This window comes from Melanotaenia boesemani, chromosome 15, assembly GCF_017639745.1.
Source record: "Melanotaenia boesemani isolate fMelBoe1 chromosome 15, fMelBoe1.pri, whole genome shotgun sequence".
NCBI classification, from domain to species: Eukaryota; Metazoa; Chordata; class Actinopteri; order Atheriniformes; family Melanotaeniidae; genus Melanotaenia; species Melanotaenia boesemani.
The window spans coordinates 31,126,129-31,145,293 of NC_055696.1; the positions used below are offsets into that span (position 1 = coordinate 31,126,129).

Here is a 19,165-nt window from a genome sequence, read left to right on the forward strand (position 1 = left end):
TTATCGTCTTCTCTGTTCACGGCCAAAATGTGAAACATAAAAACTAGAGAATTAATCATGTGTTCATGTGTATTGAAATGTTACCAAGTTGGAACATAACTGATTATTGGATTGTTCTGGTAATCAGCTGATTTCATTTTTATCTCACTGATCTGAATTAGGAAGTAAAAAGGCTCATATTTGCAGGGAAAATAATTTTGGAAGTCTGATCTGGATTTATTTCCTGTTTATTTTCTGGGATGCAGATGATTTGCTGGAGTCACTGACTGCATTCAACATCTCTGTCTTGCATGTTTCAAAGGCTGCATGTCTTCCTCTGCTGTATCAACCACATGCACACTTTGCATAAGATGGCAGCGGTGTGGAGAGAGAATGTAATCGAGCTTTGTGGGGTTTGACTTAACTGAATAGTTTATAACAAAATTGGAGACAGGACATCCTGTTCTGCTGGGATCACAGTCTTTTATTTACCCTGAACAACAGTCTTCCTTTTTACCGAGGAAGACTGTTGTTCAGGGTTAATAAAACCAAGAGGGGACACGCATCCTCCTCAGTCTTAAAATACAAAAGAATCAGATGGTTTGTTACAGTAAGAATTAATTATTATCATGGCACTCACACCTTTTACTATGGAGCTAAAACAAGTATTTAGAAGTCACAGTCACTGTGCGTAGCAAAGCAGACTACAGGTGGTGTACATAGGGAAAATTGGAATTGCTATGCACAAAAACTTCCAGATTTATAAAAGAGTGCACACTCGCGTCCCACACCTGTTTCAACTACAAAATAGCGGAGCGCCTTGCCACGCTCCTATGATGTCTATAAAAGGTCAGGTTAACGCCTATTATAAATTGATATAATTTCTATGATGGCTCTGGAGGGAAAAGAATGAAGAAGCAAATTTTTATGGAATGTGAGACTTAGATCGTGATGGACCACCTTGCAAAATGTAAAAAGGTTTTATCTGGTGGGGACTGTGTGGTCATCACCAGGGTCTGAAAGGCAGAGGAGGGCAGAAGGTAGCAAGAAATGTCTGGCATAACATGTCTGAAGGGTGGCTGTTCCCTCTGGAAGGTGCTGGAAGGACCTCTGTAATGCTGTTGGAGCTCTGTCATGCTTTGGACCTCTGTGATGCTTTGTCCTCTGTGTTACAGGAGGAACAGGGCGTGCCAGTCCCTTTGCAAGTGCTGACAACACTGGGTTTTCTGGCAACCAGCACCTTCAAGAAGGAACAGATTATTTAATCAGTGTACTGTGGAATTAAACAAGCGTCTGCAAACAATGTTTTGAATGTTTGTTACAATTTCTATATTTACCTTGATATAGTTTTACCTCCACAGCCCTTTCTATATCGAGAAAATTCGAGTGAAATGTAGACTGTATATGGACATGGCAGTGAAGAAGCTGTAGATTATTCTGATTTAATGATGATTTAATCATCAACTGTCCTTTGATATTTTTGGCTTTATAAAAAATTCATTGCTGAATATATTTGCAGCATGAAATGATCCAATGAAATGAATTTTTTGTTCCTGTTATGACTATAAAATTACTACTGAACACATTAAGACTGAAGGAGGACCTTTCTATCGATGACGTTTGCTCTGACCAACTGGTCTCTATTACGTCCGTAGATTACAAATAAATACAGAGCGATTGCGACGGGAGTTTGTATTTAACTTTGTTCAAGCAAAGAGAAACAGTCAACATGAGTGGAAGAGGCAAAGGCGGGAAAGGACTCGGTAAAGGAGGCGCCAAGCGTCACCGTAAAGTTCTCCGTGACAACATCCAGGGAATCACCAAGCCCGCCATCCGTCGTCTGGCTCGCCGTGGTGGAGTAAAACGTATCTCTGGTCTGATCTATGAAGAGACCCGAGGCGTGCTGAAGGTGTTCCTGGAGAACGTCATCCGTGACGCCGTCACTTACACCGAGCACGCCAAGCGGAAGACCGTGACTGCCATGGACGTAGTTTACGCTCTGAAGAGGCAGGGTCGCACTCTGTACGGCTTCGGAGGTTAAACTGGTTCTGCACCAATACCCAAAAATAACGGCTCTTTTCAGAGCCACCCACGTTTTCTAATGAGTTGTATTCCGTGCAGATATGTGATGCTAACATAAATTCCATATTCAAGTATTTAATACTTTCTCAGAGATCATAATTCACTGAAAATTAATGGCTCTTAAAATGCAGTTAAATCATACAGAATCCCTTAAACGCTGAAATCAATTTCCACGATCTTAACTGAGTACTGCATACACTTTAACCAGTAGAGATGGGATTTATGGCTCTTTGAAGGGAGCCGGATCTTGAGGAGCCGTTCCTTTCAAAGAGCCATTCAAAAGACTGGCTCGTTCTCACAATATCTTACAAAATTTCACAATATATAATGAATGACAAACAATCAAAATATGTACCTATATAAAATCTACTATACAAGATTAAGTAATTATAGAAAAAATATAGATAAAAAGGATAAACATGAGCAGTCAGTGCAAATTCTAGTAAATGTTTTGGATAGAACTCACAGTATTTGTTTACCAAACAATACTCTCTGCCCATAGATGCTTCACATGAACGGAGTGTGTTGGACATCAGACTTCTATGATGTCACATTTTATTTATTTTATTTTCATTTTACTCAACTGTACTACTTCTTATTTACTTATTTATTCATTTATTTATTCATTAAGTCAGTCATTTTTAGCTGGAGGGGGGTGGGGGGATTGGGCTTGGTGTGTGTGTGTGTATACGTGTGTGCGTATGACTGTGTGAAAGATTTCATTGAGTGTTTTTATTCTTATGTTTTTAATCATGTAAAGAACTTTGTGTTGCCTATGGCATGAAAAGTGCTGTATAAATAAAGTTTGATTTGATTTGATTTGATGAAGGCAGTGTCAAAAATTTGTATATAAAAAGAATGGCTCACAAATGAACGGCTCACAGCTGTGAATCGATTCCCATCGTTCATTTAAAAGAGTCGTTCAAAAGAATCGATTCGTTCATGAACGTCACATCTCTATTAACCAGTAATAATAGCACACAAATGTCAACAGTAAAAGCAGGTACATATTTTGTATCAACACAGTGGTGTCAGTATTTTAAATGAAACATCCCAATATCTAATTTAGTATGAATGACAGCTGAGATTGCAAAGTATTGATAAACCCATACCTTGTTCCAATAGGCTCTTTTTTTTTTATTAAGAATCACACCAAAGAAAAAATGTATCAAAACTATTCCGCTTCTAGCATTATGTATAATCTGAGAAAATAGATGACTGTAAAAAGAAAGTTTACATTAAGTATCAGGCTGGAAAAAAACAGACCTTCTCTGTCCACATGTATTTCCATAAGCTGTCACCACCCGAGATTTGCTGTGGATTTCAGAAGTTAGAATAATATTATAATAATATAATAATATAATAATAATAATAATAATAATATTTATTGAATTTCCCTTTGGGATTAATAAAGTATTTTTCATTCATTCATTCATTCATATCAATAAAAGTAAAATAAATAAATGTCAGCAGCTATCACTGAAGGATTTAAGGAGTTAAAGCAGATAGAAAGGACTGGAAATTTTTTAGATTGGCCCATTTGGTCTTTTCCTGGTTATTCCCAGTTATTTTCCTGCACCAGAACAAAATAAAACAGTTGATATTTGCAGGTACACAGAAAATGCTGATGTTGCCTGTAACACATGGTTAATTTCAAATAAGCCTTTATCAAGCATTATCTATTTTGCATTGTGTCTGTGGTAAAATCTTAACTTACCTGTAACAAAACAAAACAAAAACCACCTAGTTTAGTTTACCAACCCAATCAATCAATCAATCAATCATTCAATCAATCAATCAAGCAGACTTTATATAACACTTTTTGTACAATTTTGCAGCTCAAAGTGGGGGAAGAAATATCTACACAAAAAGAAAAAATGCGTCCCTCTCTCTCTCTCTCTCTTTCTCACACACACACACACACACACACACACACACACACACACACACACACACACACACACACACACACACACACACACACACACACACACACACAGAAATCATGTGTTTTTTAACCCACACTATAAACTGTACTGAGTTTTAGATTCCACAATCTAAAACTATTGTGGAAAATTAGAGATGAGGTAAATAATAATAATATTAATAATAATAATGATAATGATAATAAATATAATACATTTAATTTAATTAGTATTAAAAATTAAAGAAAGGAAAAGAGGGCTTTTACTTTGTTGAGTTGTATTTATAGATTTTTGTGAAGACAGACTACTGAGAATGATTTTAAATTATGACTTGCCTTCTGCACGGACCCCAACGTTCATGAGTTTAACGGTTGAACCAATCACATGCCGGGGACGGCGCAGGCATCTTTGCATACAGACGGTTTAAGACATGTCTCCCTCCGCCCTCTCTCTCACACTCGCTAACCAGCACTCACTACGATGCCTGAACCCGCAAAGTCTGCGCCCAAAAAGGGCTCCAAGAAAGCCGTCACCAAGACGGCAGGAAAAGGAGGAAAGAAGAAGAGAAAGACCAGGAAGGAGAGCTACGCCATCTACGTGTACAAGGTTCTCAAGCAGGTCCATCCCGACACCGGAATCTCTTCTAAGGCCATGAGCATCATGAACTCCTTCGTCAACGACATCTTCGAGCGTATCGCCGCCGAGGCGTCTCGTCTGGCCCACTACAACAAGCGCTCCACCATCACCTCCAGGGAGATCCAGACCGCCGTCCGCCTCCTGCTGCCCGGTGAGCTGGCCAAGCACGCCGTGTCAGAGGGAACCAAGGCTGTCACTAAGTACACGAGCTCCAAGTAAACTTTAGTTTACCGACAACAAAGGCCCTTTTCAGGGCCACCCACTTTTAACTTGGGAGCAGATGAAATGCTTTGTTTACTGTGTATGCAGTAACAAATTTATGCTGGAGAAGCATGGTTTTGTCCAGCAGATGGCCTGCGCTGGGTATTTCTCTTGAACCGTCAAGTGTTCCAACAGTGGACAAATGACTTAAAGGCCCTTCTTAAGGCCACCTCCTGTAACTAGTAGTGGGTGACTGATATGTAATGTCAATGTGATAAAACAACTGAATGTATTTGTAGTGACGTGTAATAACTCAAATTCATATCTTTACAAATATTTATAAACGACTGTCAGATGCTTAAAATAATAAACCGATACTAAAATATCCGCCGGATACTTGTCTGTCTTTTGAAAGAAGAGATGTGATCAACAACGTATTTTATCATTTATCACTTTTTCAGTCAAAAATTTGGTTATAAAATAAAAGACTTTATAGCTCGAAGAACAAAAACGCCATGTTAGAGAAGATTGTCCCTGTTTTTCTTTAAAAAAAGATTTGAATCATTTCTAAATGAATGAATACAATTTATATCCACATTAAGTCGACGTGCTTTCTTTCTTTTCTGCAGTCAGGACTGGAGGAGGGATTACTTTCAAAATTTAAAATTCATGCTAGCCAATAGCTTCTCGGATACAAATCACGTGTCGCTCCAGTCTGGACCAATCAGCACTGCTGCTACTCCGGCGCTCTGTATATAAACTCGCCCATTGCGGCAGCTTACGAAAACGTTTTGTGTCCTTCCCGAGACAGAAATGGCAAGAACCAAGCAGACCGCACGTAAATCTACTGGGGGGAAAGCTCCTAGGAAGCAGCTAGCGACCAAAGCTGCTAGGAAGAGCGCCCCCGCCACCGGCGGAGTAAAGAAACCCCACCGCTATAGGCCTGGTACTGTTGCTCTGAGGGAAATCCGCCGCTACCAAAAGTCCACCGAACTCCTGATCCGCAAACTCCCCTTCCAGCGGCTGGTTAGAGAGATTGCCCAGGACTTCAAAACTGATCTCCGCTTTCAGAGCTCCGCCGTCATGGCCCTGCAGGAAAGTAGTGAGGCCTACCTAGTCGGCTTGTTTGAAGACACCAACCTGTGCGCCATCCATGCTAAAAGGGTCACTATCATGCCTAAAGATATCCAGCTGGCCCGCCGTATCCGTGGCGAGAGAGCTTAGATTTAACAGACCATATCATATGAACAACGGCTCTTTTAAGAGCCACATAACTGAACTAAGAGCTTAATATCCTGAACAGGGAAGTTGATTTCTATATTTAACAAAAAGATAAGGTCTGCATTGCTAGAATATAGGAAACCTATGGCAATGTTAAGAATGGTTTATCTTCTTGAAACATGCTTAATTTAGACTAATTACAAATATTTCAGGTTTTAGTCAATAATTAAGATCTGTGATGTCTATTTCACTACCACAAATTTGACAACAAAAGGGGTTTTACATCTCCTATAAGAACTAAACTGCACGAATCCCTTTTTTTTATAGGCCAGTACAGCTAATAGAAATTTAAATACTTTATTTACCCTTGAGGGAAATTTCAATGTAGGTTTGTCTGCTCAATGAAAATAATATTGACTAGAGGATAACCAGTGACTTTTTTCAGTTGGGATGGCTGCTGGCAGGAAAGATCTCTGGTATCTTTCTGTCTTGCATGAAGTCTTTCTGCACACACTTTATTTCTTTACTGTGTTGTGTAGAGGATGTGAAGAATCATTCACTATTTACAGCAGCTTGTTCAACAAAATAGTGGATGATTATTATATTTTATATATTAACAATATATGAAAAAAATAATGGATGATATAGAAGGAACAGCTTCATGTATAAATACTGCCATGACACAGGGAAAATGAGAGGCTCAAAATCAGGATTTTCTATGAGGGAGACTGTGCTACTGAGAATACTTGAATTTATGTCTTAACACTGGGTCCTGCTATTTAACTACAACAAAAGAGTGATATGAAAAGTTAACCGTATATTAAATTATGCAATACAAACTGTAGAAGAAATTTCAGTTTTATTTTACTTCACTTATTAATTTACTTCACTTCTGCAAGGTATTACAGGCTGTTGTGATAAAGATCCAAGGGAGGGGAGGTAGTCAGTCTTATCTGTGATGACCCCTGTGAACAACACAGTGGTAGAAAACTACCCACTATAACTCTGGTTTTTCAGGCATTCCGAGACTTTCCATGAGTCTGATGTGACTCTTTCCTTGTGCAAGTGTTGATTTTCTTTTCTGTAATAAACTTCGTTACAGTGCACTCATCCAAACGCTTGATAATTCATTTTTCTACAACAAAACAAAAACAAACATGGTACTCAGTGTGAACACAGACCTCAATGTAAAAGATAAATCACTAATAGAAGTCTACTAACTACACATAAATCATTCCCTGGCAATGAATAAAGTATCTCGATGTTTTCAGTGTGGTTTATGACTTTGATGTGATTCGATTAAATGTTTTTATTCTGTTTAAAGCGGAATCAATTTTTCCATCCATGTTTTTATTTTACTTTGAAATGTTTCCGGATTGAAGCGGAAGTCTTATGATAAATGACGGCATTTGACTAATCTATTCTCTGATTGGACAGCCACATTTCACGTTCACAGTAACCAATGAACAAGCATCTGCTCTCCTATAAAAGCGCTGGCGTCCTGGTTTGTTCTACAAGTTTCTTAGAACTTTTCAAGAGAAGCTACTAAAATCCCAACATGTCTGGACGAGGAAAGACCGGCGGCAAAGCCAGAGCTAAGGCCAAGACTCGCTCTTCTCGCGCTGGGCTGCAGTTCCCTGTCGGCCGTGTCCACAGGCTACTTCGCAAAGGAAACTATGCTCAGCGCGTTGGCGCCGGAGCTCCCGTCTACTTGGCGGCTGTTCTGGAGTATCTGACCGCTGAGATTTTGGAGTTGGCCGGAAACGCTGCTCGCGACAACAAGAAGACCAGAATCATTCCCCGTCACTTGCAGCTGGCTGTCCGCAACGACGAGGAGCTGAATAAGTTGCTAGGTGGAGTGACCATCGCTCAGGGAGGAGTGCTGCCTAACATCCAGGCAGTTCTACTGCCCAAGAAGACCGAGAAACCCGCCAAGGCTAAATAAAGACTACTGCGTCTGTAAACACCAACGGCTCTTTTAAGAGCCACCCAAATAACTAATGAGCAACGAAACTCTATTACCGAGTTATTGCAGTCAAAACATTTTTATGTAATTTTACTACCTTATACATACACCATTCAAGATACTAAACTATCAAGTTGAACTGAATTTTGAAAGGAGCCATTTTAACTAAATGATTATAAATTTTAACGTAGGGTTATTTTTTTTTATTTAGAAGAAATAAAGGCAAGGCTAGACTAAAACAAACAATAAAAGTTAAGTTCACTGGGGTTGACCACTGCTATTTAAAACGCTTTAGGTAGCGTTTATTTACATGAATGTTTAACTACTGATACGTACAGAATTTGGATTTATGAACAAAGCACTAAATAAAAAGTAATTTGGTATTTTAAAGTGCGTCATTCTAAATAAAGATGTGGGTGGAGCTACATGTTGACGTAAAGCACGTATTCTTCTAGAACTTGTTCCCCTTTACGTCCGTGGAGCATATTTAAGTAGTGAATCTCATGGCTGTATCAATTCATTATCGTTCTGAAGACGAGAAAAGGTTGAACTGAATTATGAGTGGAAGAGGCAAAGGAGGGAAAGGACTCGGTAAAGGAGGCGCCAAGCGTCACCGCAAAGTTCTCCGTGACAACATCCAAGGAATCACCAAGCCCGCCATCCGTCGTCTGGCTCGCCGTGGTGGAGTAAAACGTATCTCTGGTCTGATCTATGAAGAGACCCGAGGCGTGCTGAAGGTGTTCCTGGAGAACGTCATCCGTGACGCCGTCACTTACACCGAGCACGCCAAGCGGAAGACCGTGACTGCCATGGACGTAGTTTATGCTCTGAAGAGGCAGGGTCGCACTCTGTACGGCTTCGGAGGTTAAACTGGTTCTGCACTAATACCCAAAAATAACGGCTCTTTTCAGAGCCACCCCCGTTTTCTAATGAGTTGTATTCCGTGCAAAAATATGTGATGCCAACAACAACTTAATATTTATTTGAATAGTTTTGAATAGACCACTGTTTTATGCGATTCCTAGTGATTTAAATTAATCTAGTTGATGCTTGTTCTCAATATATACTTTATTCAAAGATGTGTTCAAAAACTAAGGCAGCAGCCTAAGTGAAATCTTTATTTCTAAAGCACCTTTATACAAAAATGCAGCACAAAGTGCTTTCAATGATTAAAAAATGCATACACACACACACACACACACACACACACACACACACACACACACACACACACACACACTTGCACATATTAAAAGACTAATGTGAGGTTGAGCACAGGTAAGGAAACACTATCACAGGGAGCCGCTCACAGGCTACGACCGCCAGGACACCGGCCAAGTGAGAGGCAGAGGAGCCACAGCAGATGAAAGCCCCCGGTGCAGAGAGCCCCCTCTGAGGAAACACCGGACAAATAACCCAAAAAATAATATAAATGGAATAAAAGCATAGAATAAATAAAAATGGGTTAACATAGAAAAATAAATAGGCTAGGGGAATAGAATGAATAAAAATAAAATGAATAAATATTACGTAAAAGCTAAATTAAAAAGGTGGGTCTTGAGCCTGCTCTTAAAAACATTAACATTCTCTGCAGCCCTGAGCTCCTCCGGCAGGCTATTCCACAGACGAGGACCATACCACTGGAAAGCTGCCTCTCCGTGAGTATGTGTCCTGACTTTAGGTACAGTCAGGAGGCCAGTACCGCAAGACCTCAGGGGCCGCGAGGGTTCATAAGGTAAAAGCAAATCTGAAAGATAAGAAGGCCCAAGACCATTAAGACATTTAAAAACCAGTAAGAGAACCTTAAAATCGATCCTGAAACACATGGGGAGCCAATGCAGTGACTCTAAAACTGGTGTAATGTGGGCCCGCTCTCTGGTCTTCGTCAGCACATGAGCAGCTGAGTTCTGTAGAAGTTGTAGAGGTGCAATACTCTTTTTGGGAAGACCAGAGAGCAGGGCATTACAGTAGTCAATACGACTGGTGATAAAAGCATGCATCAGCATCTCCGTGAAAGGGGGAAGATAATTGTGTGTGTGTGTGTATATATATATATATATATATATATCTATATATATATATATCTATATATATATCTATATATATATATATATATATATATATAGATATATATATATATGCATATATATATATATATATATATATATGCATATATATATATATCCATCCATTATCTTGACCCCTTATTCCATTACGGGTCGCGATACATATATATATATATAATGTTTTATATAGTAACTCAGACTGAAACTACCAGCAAAGTACATAATTCTAATTAAGATATGTAATACTAAAGAGCATAAATATCTAACCTTGTTTGGTTTCACATCAATTTTGAGATAAAAATTTAAACTCTAAAGACTTGTTTTTTAACAATTAGATATTTAAGATTTTGACTATAAAATTAATTAAATTCTACAGAAATAATTGCATTCACTACAGTACAACCATTTTACTAAAAATTTACATAATTCTTAATTAATATATTTTTGTATAGCCTAGTACCAACACTAAGCCCCCTCTAAGTCCCCTCTGGGTTAAAGTATTTTCATTTACTTTATGTTGAATTTCTATTTACAATACTGCAGTATTTTAACTAAATCATGTTTAATTTCTGCTTTTGTTACATCTGCATCTGAAAATGGCAGGACAACAAATGGTATATTATATACCATAACAATATAATGTAAATTTTATATTTATATATTTACTGTAGATTTTGTATTTCTAAATAAACATTTTTAGGTCCTTCTGTTGTTCAGTCTCTTGTCAGACAACCTGCCACTTTCTATTTTCATTGGAAGAGATTCAGATTATTTAAACCAATCACATGCCGGGGACGGCGCAGGCATCTTTGCATACAGACGGTTTAAGACATGTCTCTCTCCGCCCTCTCTCTCTCACTCGCTAACCAGCGCTCACAACGATGCCTGAACCCGCAAAGTCTGCGCCCAAGAAGGGCTCCAAGAAAGCCGTCACCAAGACGGCAGGAAAAGGAGGAAAGAAGAAGAGAAAGACCAGGAAGGAGAGCTACGCCATCTACGTGTACAAGGTTCTCAAGCAGGTCCATCCCGACACCGGAATCTCTTCTAAGGCCATGAGCATCATGAACTCCTTCGTCAACGACATCTTCGAGCGTATCGCCGCCGAGGCGTCTCGTCTGGCCCACTACAACAAGCGTTCCACCATCACCTCCAGGGAGATCCAGACCGCCGTCCGCCTCCTGCTGCCCGGTGAGCTGGCCAAGCACGCCGTGTCAGAGGGAACCAAGGCTGTCACTAAGTACACGAGCTCCAAGTAAATTCTTGTTTACCGACAACAAAGGCTCTTTTCAGGGCCACCCACCATAATGTGAGAGCATGACTCCTTTCTGTAATGTTGTTCACACTAGTATAAAAACTGTTCAGTAAGGCAATAAACCAAAGTACTGAACTAATTTGCTCAGGTAGTGAATTTGTGCTCAGATATTTGTTAATCACCAGTGAGTTACTGATGACAACCAAGCATTTTATTTTTATTTTTTTTATTTTTATTTTGAGTTTTTATTATTCCCTGTTCAGCTGTTTGAGATGTTTAAACCATAGGCAGGTAGGTAATGTGTTTAGTCAGTATTAGTCAAGCTTAGAGATGGGATTTATGGCTCTTTGAAGGGAGCCGGATCTTTCAAAGAGGCACTGAAAAGACTGGCTTGTTCTCACAATATATTACAAAATTTCACAATACATAAGAATGACAAACAATCAAAATGTGCCTATATGAAATCTAATTTCTAAAATTCTAGTAAATGTTTTTGATAGAACTCATATTTGTTTCCAAATGATAATCTCTGCCCATCGTGTGTTGGACATCAGACTTCTATGATGTCACACATGTTATTTTATTTTCATTTTACTCAACTGTACTACTTATTTATTCATTCAGTCATTTTTAGCTGGAAGGGGGGGAGGGGGGATTGGGCTTGGCGTGTGTGTATACGTGTGTGCGTGTGACTTTGTGAAAGATTTCATTGAGTGTTTTTATTGTGTTTTTAATCATGTAAAGAACTTTGTGTTGCCTATGGCATGAAAAGCGCTTTATAACATTTGATTTGATGAAGGCAGTGTCAAAAATTTGCATACGAAAATGAACGGCTCACAGCTGTGAATCGGTTCCCATCGTTCATTTAAAAGAGTTGTTTAAAAGAATCGATTCGTTCATGAACGTCACATCTCTATTAAGCATATCATTTGGAGGAGTGGAACTTGATTAAAAAAATGATTACAGGCTTTGTAATTATTAAATTAAATTTAATCAGGGATTTGCCCCATAAAGCTTTTTTTTTTTTTTTTTTTTTTTTTTTTTTTTTTTTTTTTTTTTTTTTTTTAGTGGATGTAAATTAAAATAATTGACATGAATATTAATATTGTAAACTCCAGCTCTATTCATGTCTGATAAAAAGCATTTAATTGCATTTTAATTCAAAATAGTAGAAAAAGAAATAGAAATATATTGTTGCAGCCCTCGTCTATGGAACAGCCTGACGATCTCTGCAGCTCTGAGGTGCAGAGACCGTTTGTTTTTTTTTAGCTTTTAACTGAATTTTATTTGAATTTGAATTTTTACGTAATTTTATTTCCTGTTATTTAATTTTCATTTTACTCAACTATTACTCTTTAAAATTAATTTATTCATTCTTAGTAGTTCTTATTGTTAAAGTCATTTAATCTTTGTTTTTAATTCCAGTGTTTTCCTCATGGGGATCCTCCACGCTGGGGGTTTTGCCTGCTTGGTCTGAGGGTTGTTGCCGTGGTGATCGTCCTTGTCTGGGTGGGTGGGGCCCTGCACTGCAGCCTTATGGCTGTGGTGTGGGGCCCGGTCTGCCCTCATTGGGGTAGTTGCCATGGCAGCAGCTGCTGTAGGACATGGGTAAACTGGCTCCTGGTGTAGATGGATCCCCACGATATTGTTTCCTCATGGCAGCATCAAACCAGGTGTTGGTCATTTTTAGTATTTTATACCTACATTCAATTTAGAGACAGAAATTACGGAGTCGTATTTGTGCAAAAATAAAGTTTAATTTGATTAGATCTTATTTGAGAAAATATCCCTGCCCAGAAAATGATCAGATCTAAAGTTAGTGTCATTTTAAGTTCTTTAACTAGCAGCTCCAGCTGTTTTCTCTTTAAGAGTCTACAACATGTTTCAGTACTTTTGACTTTTAAAAAGGTTTTCCTCTACTCTTCATTAACAGGCATTAAGATGTGACTGTAAGCCAGGACAGGATCAGCAGCAGCAGCTTCCAGTCTGGAGCAAGAGGTGGAAGTCTCCTGTTCTGACTGCAGCTGTGAGCGCTAAGTTCGAGAATATAAAAAGTTGATATGGGAGGAATTGATATTTCAGTATCAATTCGCACATCACTGCTAATTAGACTTCTCAGATTACCATGTTGCTCACAAGCATTTATTTTATTAATTTTATTGCATACACAGCAGAAAAATACCGATGTCCAGACCTCGGTGTCCTCAATGGTAGCTACAGCCTTGCACATGATTAAAACCACGTTTCATTTCACACTTATGCAGCTTCACTCCCTCACTTATTGCCATATCATCCAGGCTAAGAACACACTCCTTCTCTGGTGTATTCATGCCAGCTGCCTTAAGTTTTAGTATGTCAAACACCTCACCCAGTACTCCTGGCTCTAGCTTGATATGTTGCATCTTCTGCTGTAAGGTTCAGATGCTTGGCAGTAGGATGCCCGTGTCTTGTGTGGTTTTATACCCTGTGGGGTCAGCAGCAAACTGTAGTTGTATGCCCTTTTTAATTGTTTCATTTTCCCAATGAGTTTCTTGATCATTAGGGCTTGAATTTGGTCCCTGTCAAGTATGGAATGAAATTTCTTTTGGAGAATTGTTTGGCCTTTTCAGCCTGATATTTATTCTTTTTTGTTGGGTCAGGTTTATTTCTGCTTTTTTCTTCAAATATGTCTCCCATTTCAGTAGGTTCCTCAGATATTCAATCTCCTGGTCTGGCCCTTGCACTGGTGGTGCTGGCTGTCTTTTCTCTACAAACGGGGTATTTTCAGCCCGTACACCTCATTGTGTTCCCCTGACTCTAGAAAAAGAACCAGGTATTATTGATCTTGCACTATGCTACTTTTACATAGTATAACATATTTTTCACTCCTTATTTATCGGTACACAACACTAAGAGAGAAAGCTATAGAAATTCTGGGATCAAGGATTTGATAACCAATATCAAAGTGTTTGCAATGGCAAAATGGGAATTTGTCAGTAAAGCTGCCAGATCCTTCTGTGTACATTACTGATGCCTGAGAGTGTCAAACTTGAATCTTCATTGTTGTCTTAGGAATATAGGTTATCCTCGAAATGTAAAATGTGTTCAGTTTTATCATACCAGAATGTGATTTACAATATGAATGATCATCAGGTAGGTGATAAACCCCTGCAAAATGTGTCCTCCTTGCTGGACTTTTCCTCCTCCTTGGTGCAGGACGATGCTGGAAGATGTTGGAATGGCATCAGGTCTCAGCTTTTGTCCACCTCTCCATGTACAACTGAATTGGTTTTCATTAAAGTGTTCCTGTAAAGAGGGTTATTGATTTGATATGAAGCACTTGGAACTGTTAACAAGTAATTGTTCTGTCACATCTGTAGATATAACGTACCTTACACAGTTTCTTATTGTTGCTCATTCGTGCAGCTATATTAAAATCCTTCCTGCTGACCATTACAAGCCACCTCTTCCTCTGTTCTAGGTTCCTCTGGAATCCATACGTTGTGAAGCCCCTCTCAGACCGGTTGGAGCATCCAAATGTTGCACAGTTCACCATGATTGTTTTCTTGTCTGTAAAATGTTATACATAACCATTACTTATAATAGAAAATCACAGAGTGGGTGACCGGTTAGGTAATTATCCAGAGCCTACTGGCTTTTCTTCATTAAATTTTATTTAAACTGTTTAAATATTTATTGAAACTGCCTTGTCCCCTTTTGCTTTTCATGTTCCACCAACAACTGACTAGTGATCACCTAAATTTGGTTCCTAATTAACTTATATTTCACCAATTCCCTGTGCATCTCTATTCACTCACTATCACTCTTTTATCTTCCTTCTTTACTCTTGCATTGCTTTTTAACACTTGTTAATTTTTTTCATAACACTCATTAATATTAGCTTATGTTACAGCTGTTCTACACTTATGTTCCTTAGCTAATTTACCCATTACTTGGGGCGGCGTGGCACAGCAAGGTAGAGCGGTCGTCCTGTAACCCGAGGGTTGCCGGTTAGATCCTCGGCCAAGTCGTGTTCATGTCGAGGTGTCCTTGGGCAAGACACCGAACCCCTAGTTGCTCCTGATGGGTCGTGGTCGAGCGCCTTGCATGGCAGCTTCCGCCATCAGTGTGTGAATGTGTGTGTGAATGGGTGAATGTGATGTCTAATGTAAAGAGCTTTGGGTATCCTGGTACAGAAAAGTGCTATATAAATACGGACCATTTACTGTCATTTAAAAAAAATGTTCAGGAGCAGCAGACAGGAACACTGACATCCATCAGTTTGTCATTTTTCCTTCCCCAAGGTTTATATTTTATCATTTTAATATTCACACTTGATTTATTTACTTAATTGCCTTGCTCTGTTGTCTTATGTCAATAAAAAGTTTGTTTTTAAAAGGTTTCACTTGTTTTCTTGTGCCTGTTGGTGTAAGTCCCACCAGTAGGTCAGGTGAGTTTTTAGGTAAACCAAGTTGTTACTCAGTGAGACATTTCCTTTTACATTCAATGAAAAGCAACTTTATTTGTACAGCACAATTTAACAACATAGTGATTAAAAAGGCTTTACAAAGACATTAAAAACATAAGAATATATGAAACATAATTTAAAATGAAGAATAAGACAAAAAGGGAAGAACATAAATTAAGCATGATCAAGTTTTTGTTTTTTTTAAATCCAGTTTAGGTGAGAGTGCAGATTTGGACTTTTAAATACAAACAATTGAAATGCAGCTGAGAGACACGGTCCTGTCTCCATACTGCTGGGACATTAAATGTTACCACATGGCAGGCTTTCATAATTAGATGAAAGTAAGCCCTAACAACCTAATCATTTAATTAAAAAGGTGAATTGTAAGGAATGATTAGCAGTAAAAAATATAGAGGCTAATCAAGACCATCATGTTTGATCTTTAATAAATGCTAGCTTGTTGGTTGGTATTATTATTTCTCTCCAAAAATGTTTGAAATTATTGTGCTGGTTACACTTATTTAATCTATTGTCAAACATGGCATTAACATAATAATGCATGCAGTGACAAACGTGTATGTGCAGTAATAATATGTTTATTTAGTTTTCACCCTCAGTAAACCGATCGCTGCTGTCTGATCCATAGTAGAATCTGACAGTGTGGGGTTTGTTTGGATCTAATGAAGACTCCATGACCTACGTGACTGCATTTACAGTGAAGTCAACGGATGTTGCAACTCTGACTAATATTAAAGGCTCTGCATCTATCGAGTGACCACTGAGCTGCTGTGTGTAATTAATTTCTGTTACACAAAAAGTAGGGAGTGGAGTTACACTTTAAAGCTTAACTGCACCCCCTACTTTTTGCATAACTCCACCCACTGCCAAATTTGAAAAAATGCCTGAAACTGCAAGGGTTGGGTAACGTTGCGCCACATCAAAGAATGTCTCCTCTCTACCCTGGACCCACATCAGTTTGCATACCGGCCCAACAGATCAACAGAGGACGCCATATCCACCATCCTTCACTCAGCACTCACTCACCTGGAGCGGCATAACAACTACGCCAGGTTACTGTTCATAGATTACGGCTCTGCCTTCAACACTATAATCCCAGACATCCTGATCCCCAAGTTATCTAACCTGGGGATCTCACCCCTCACCTGTGCCTGGATCAAAGACTTCCTAACCAACCAGCCACAACGGGTTAAACTTGGTCCACACTTTTCATCCATCTGCACTCTCAGCATCGGCGCCCCCCAGGGCTGCGTGCTGAGCCCAATACTCTACTCTCTCTACACATCCGACTGTAGCCCCGCCCACCCAGAGAACATCATCGTCAAGTTTGCAGATGACACGGCAATTGCGGGCGTGATATCAGGGGAGAACGAGGCAGCCTACCGGGATGAAGACCTGCGCCTGGAAGAGTGGTGTTCAGTGAATAACCTGTCACTGAATGCCACCAAAACCAAAGAGGTCATCCTGGACTTCAGGAAGATAGGAGCTGCCTTTCCACCCCTGTTCATCGATGGCCAATGTGTAGAGAGAGTGGAGTCCTTCAAATACCTGGGAGTCCACATCGCAGCAGACCTCACTCGGACTGTAAACACTGTGGCAGGGGTGAAGAAGGCCTGGCAGCGGCTCCACTTCTTGACGGTTCTTAAGAGGGAGAAACTAAACACCCAGCTGCTGGTGACCTTCTACCGCTCTGCCATTGAGAGTCTGCTGACCTTCGCCAAGTTGGTTCTCCAACTGCACTGATGCAGAGAGGAAGAGGCCGCAGAGGGTAAGAGGGTAGTAAGGACAGCAGAGAGGATTATCGGCTGCCCTCTCTCTTGCACATTTACAACTCCCGCTGCCTCAGTAGAGCCAATAAAATTGTTAAAGACACTTCTCACCCTGGCCACCACCTTTTTGACCTGTTGCCCTCTGGCAGGCGCAACATGTCACCGAAAGCAAGGACAAACAGATTATGCGACAGCTTCTATTCAAAAGCTGTTGCAGCACTGAACAAAAAATAAACCAGGACAACAAACCCACTTCACTCTGCACTTTACACTTCAGTCACTTTGTTTTTATCTGTGCAATATAATCTTCCTTTATATTTTTACTTTTATCTTATAGATTGCGTATATTATATATGTATGTACACTACTGTTCAAAAGTTTGGGGTCACTTCCCTATTGAATCCCATGGCAAAGTGACCCCAAACTTTTGAACAGTAGTGTACATTGCTTATTTTAGTTTTCATAAGAGAGATGCGAATTCAGTCTCGTTGTTTCAACTGGTACAATGACAATAAAGGCTATTCTAAACAGCTGCTCCTCTATAAAAGCGCTGCTGTTCTGGTTTACACTATAAGTTTCTTAGAACATTTCAAGAGAAGCTATTTAAATCCCAAAATGTCTGGAAGAGGAAAGACTTGCGGCAAAGACAGAGCCAAGACCAAGACTCACTTTTCTCGAGCAGGTTTGCAGTTCCCTGTCGGGCGTGTCCACAGGCTGCTGCCTGAGGCTGGTGTACTTAATGATGGCCTTGGTCAATTTGGATATGGTGTGCTTGGACAGCTCACTGGGCAGCAGGAGGCGGATGGCGGTCTGGATCTCATTGGAGGTGATGGTGGAACGCTTGTTGTAGTTGGCCAGATGTAGTTGGCCAGATGAGAAGCCTTGGCAGTGATGCGCTCGAAGATGTCGTTGACAAAGGAGTTCATGATGCTCATGACCTTAGAAGAGATTGCGGTGTCGGGATGTACCTGCTTGAGGACCTTGTACACGTAGATGGCGTAGCTCTCCTTCGCTGGTCTTTCTCTTCTTCTTTCCTCCTTTTCCTGCTGTCTTGGTCGCGGCTTTCTTGGAACCCTTTTTGGACTTTGCAGGTTCAGGCATTTTTTCCTCTCCACTCTGAATAATAATGGATGCGATTTTCTGTTGAGACGGGGAAGTTATTGAGACTGGATGTTAATGTAGCTGTGCCGTCTCCTCACTTGTGATTGGCTGAGCTTCTCGGGTGGTTAACCCAGTGTATAATAGAGTTACAACACGCCTTGAATACGTTGTCACGTGGATCATTTAGTTCTTAAAAGTTCCCAAATGGCCATTGCTGTCAGTCGATTTGAATGGGTTCTGGTGTGATGCAGTGCAAAAACATCAATTTTCCTCCCAATTTTCCCTCAGTATTGACAATAATGTGTACTGATTAATATACAGTCTACGTATTTTATCAAAGCTTTGTTTTAGGAAGCAGCAGAGAAACGTTTATTACAGTTTTACATTCTTGACAGAAGTGAGACTGTAAACAAGCTAGTAAATACATTTTCAGGTCATATTTAGTGATCAAATATAAATAGTAGTTAAAGCAGTACCTGTAATGTGTCTCTGTAGTTTGACA

The 19,165-nt window shown here is 39.7% G+C and overlaps 3 protein-coding genes and 2 pseudogenes across 5 annotated transcripts; 4 read left to right on the forward strand and 1 right to left on the reverse strand.

Moving 5' to 3' along the window:
* The first annotated feature begins 1,704 nt into the window (after nucleotides 1–1,704).
* On the forward strand, nucleotides 1,705–8,879 carry LOC121654961 (annotated as a pseudogene).
* Nucleotides 4,449–5,148, forward strand: LOC121654960 (histone H2B 1/2). Its single transcript, XM_042009345.1, has 2 exons — nucleotides 4,449–5,006; nucleotides 5,049–5,148. Exon 1 carries the CDS (start codon nucleotides 4,467–4,469, stop codon nucleotides 4,839–4,841), a length of 375 nt encoding a protein of 124 aa, XP_041865279.1. The 5' UTR covers nucleotides 4,449–4,466; the 3' UTR covers nucleotides 4,842–5,006; nucleotides 5,049–5,148.
* On the forward strand, nucleotides 7,576–8,420 carry LOC121654959 (histone H2A-like). The gene has a single exon (XM_042009344.1). The coding sequence runs from the start codon at nucleotides 7,603–7,605 to the stop codon at nucleotides 7,987–7,989; it is 387 nt and encodes a 128-aa protein (XP_041865278.1). The 5' UTR covers nucleotides 7,576–7,602; the 3' UTR covers nucleotides 7,990–8,420.
* A 2,073-nt stretch (nucleotides 8,880–10,952) lies between the features above and the next one.
* LOC121654958 (histone H2B 1/2-like) lies at nucleotides 10,953–15,272 on the forward strand. Of its 3 annotated transcripts, XM_042009341.1 has the most exons (3): nucleotides 10,953–11,264; nucleotides 14,010–14,140; nucleotides 14,789–15,272. In XM_042009341.1, the coding sequence occupies exons 1-2, from the start codon at nucleotides 10,958–10,960 to the stop codon at nucleotides 14,120–14,122; spliced, it is 420 nt and encodes a 139-aa protein (XP_041865275.1). In that variant the 5' UTR covers nucleotides 10,953–10,957; the 3' UTR covers nucleotides 14,123–14,140; nucleotides 14,789–15,272. The 3 variants fall into 3 exon arrangements, with proteins under 3 accessions (XP_041865275.1, XP_041865277.1, XP_041865276.1); XM_042009343.1 differs by lacking the exon at nucleotides 14,010–14,140 and having other exon boundaries at nucleotides 14,789–15,271; XM_042009342.1 differs by lacking the exon at nucleotides 14,789–15,272 and having other exon boundaries at nucleotides 14,010–14,773.
* A 2,384-nt stretch (nucleotides 15,273–17,656) lies between these two features.
* On the reverse strand, nucleotides 17,657–18,663 carry LOC121653975 (annotated as a pseudogene).
* Between the last annotated feature and the right edge of the window lie 502 nt (nucleotides 18,664–19,165).

Excerpts from the sequence above, each read along its gene's own strand:
- LOC121654960 (XM_042009345.1), top strand. The coding sequence starts at position 4,467 with ATGCCTGAACCCGCAAAGTCTGCGCCCAAAAAGGGCTCCAAGAAAGCC.
- LOC121654959 (XM_042009344.1), top strand. The coding sequence starts at position 7,603 with ATGTCTGGACGAGGAAAGACCGGCGGCAAAGCCAGAGCTAAGGCCAAG.
- LOC121654958 (XM_042009341.1), top strand. The coding sequence starts at position 10,958 with ATGCCTGAACCCGCAAAGTCTGCGCCCAAGAAGGGCTCCAAGAAAGCC. Across the intron at positions 11,265-14,009 it reads CGTCCGCCTCCTGCTGCCCG|TAGGTTCCTCAGATATTCAA; the intron begins GTGAGCTGGCCA and ends CTCCCATTTCAG.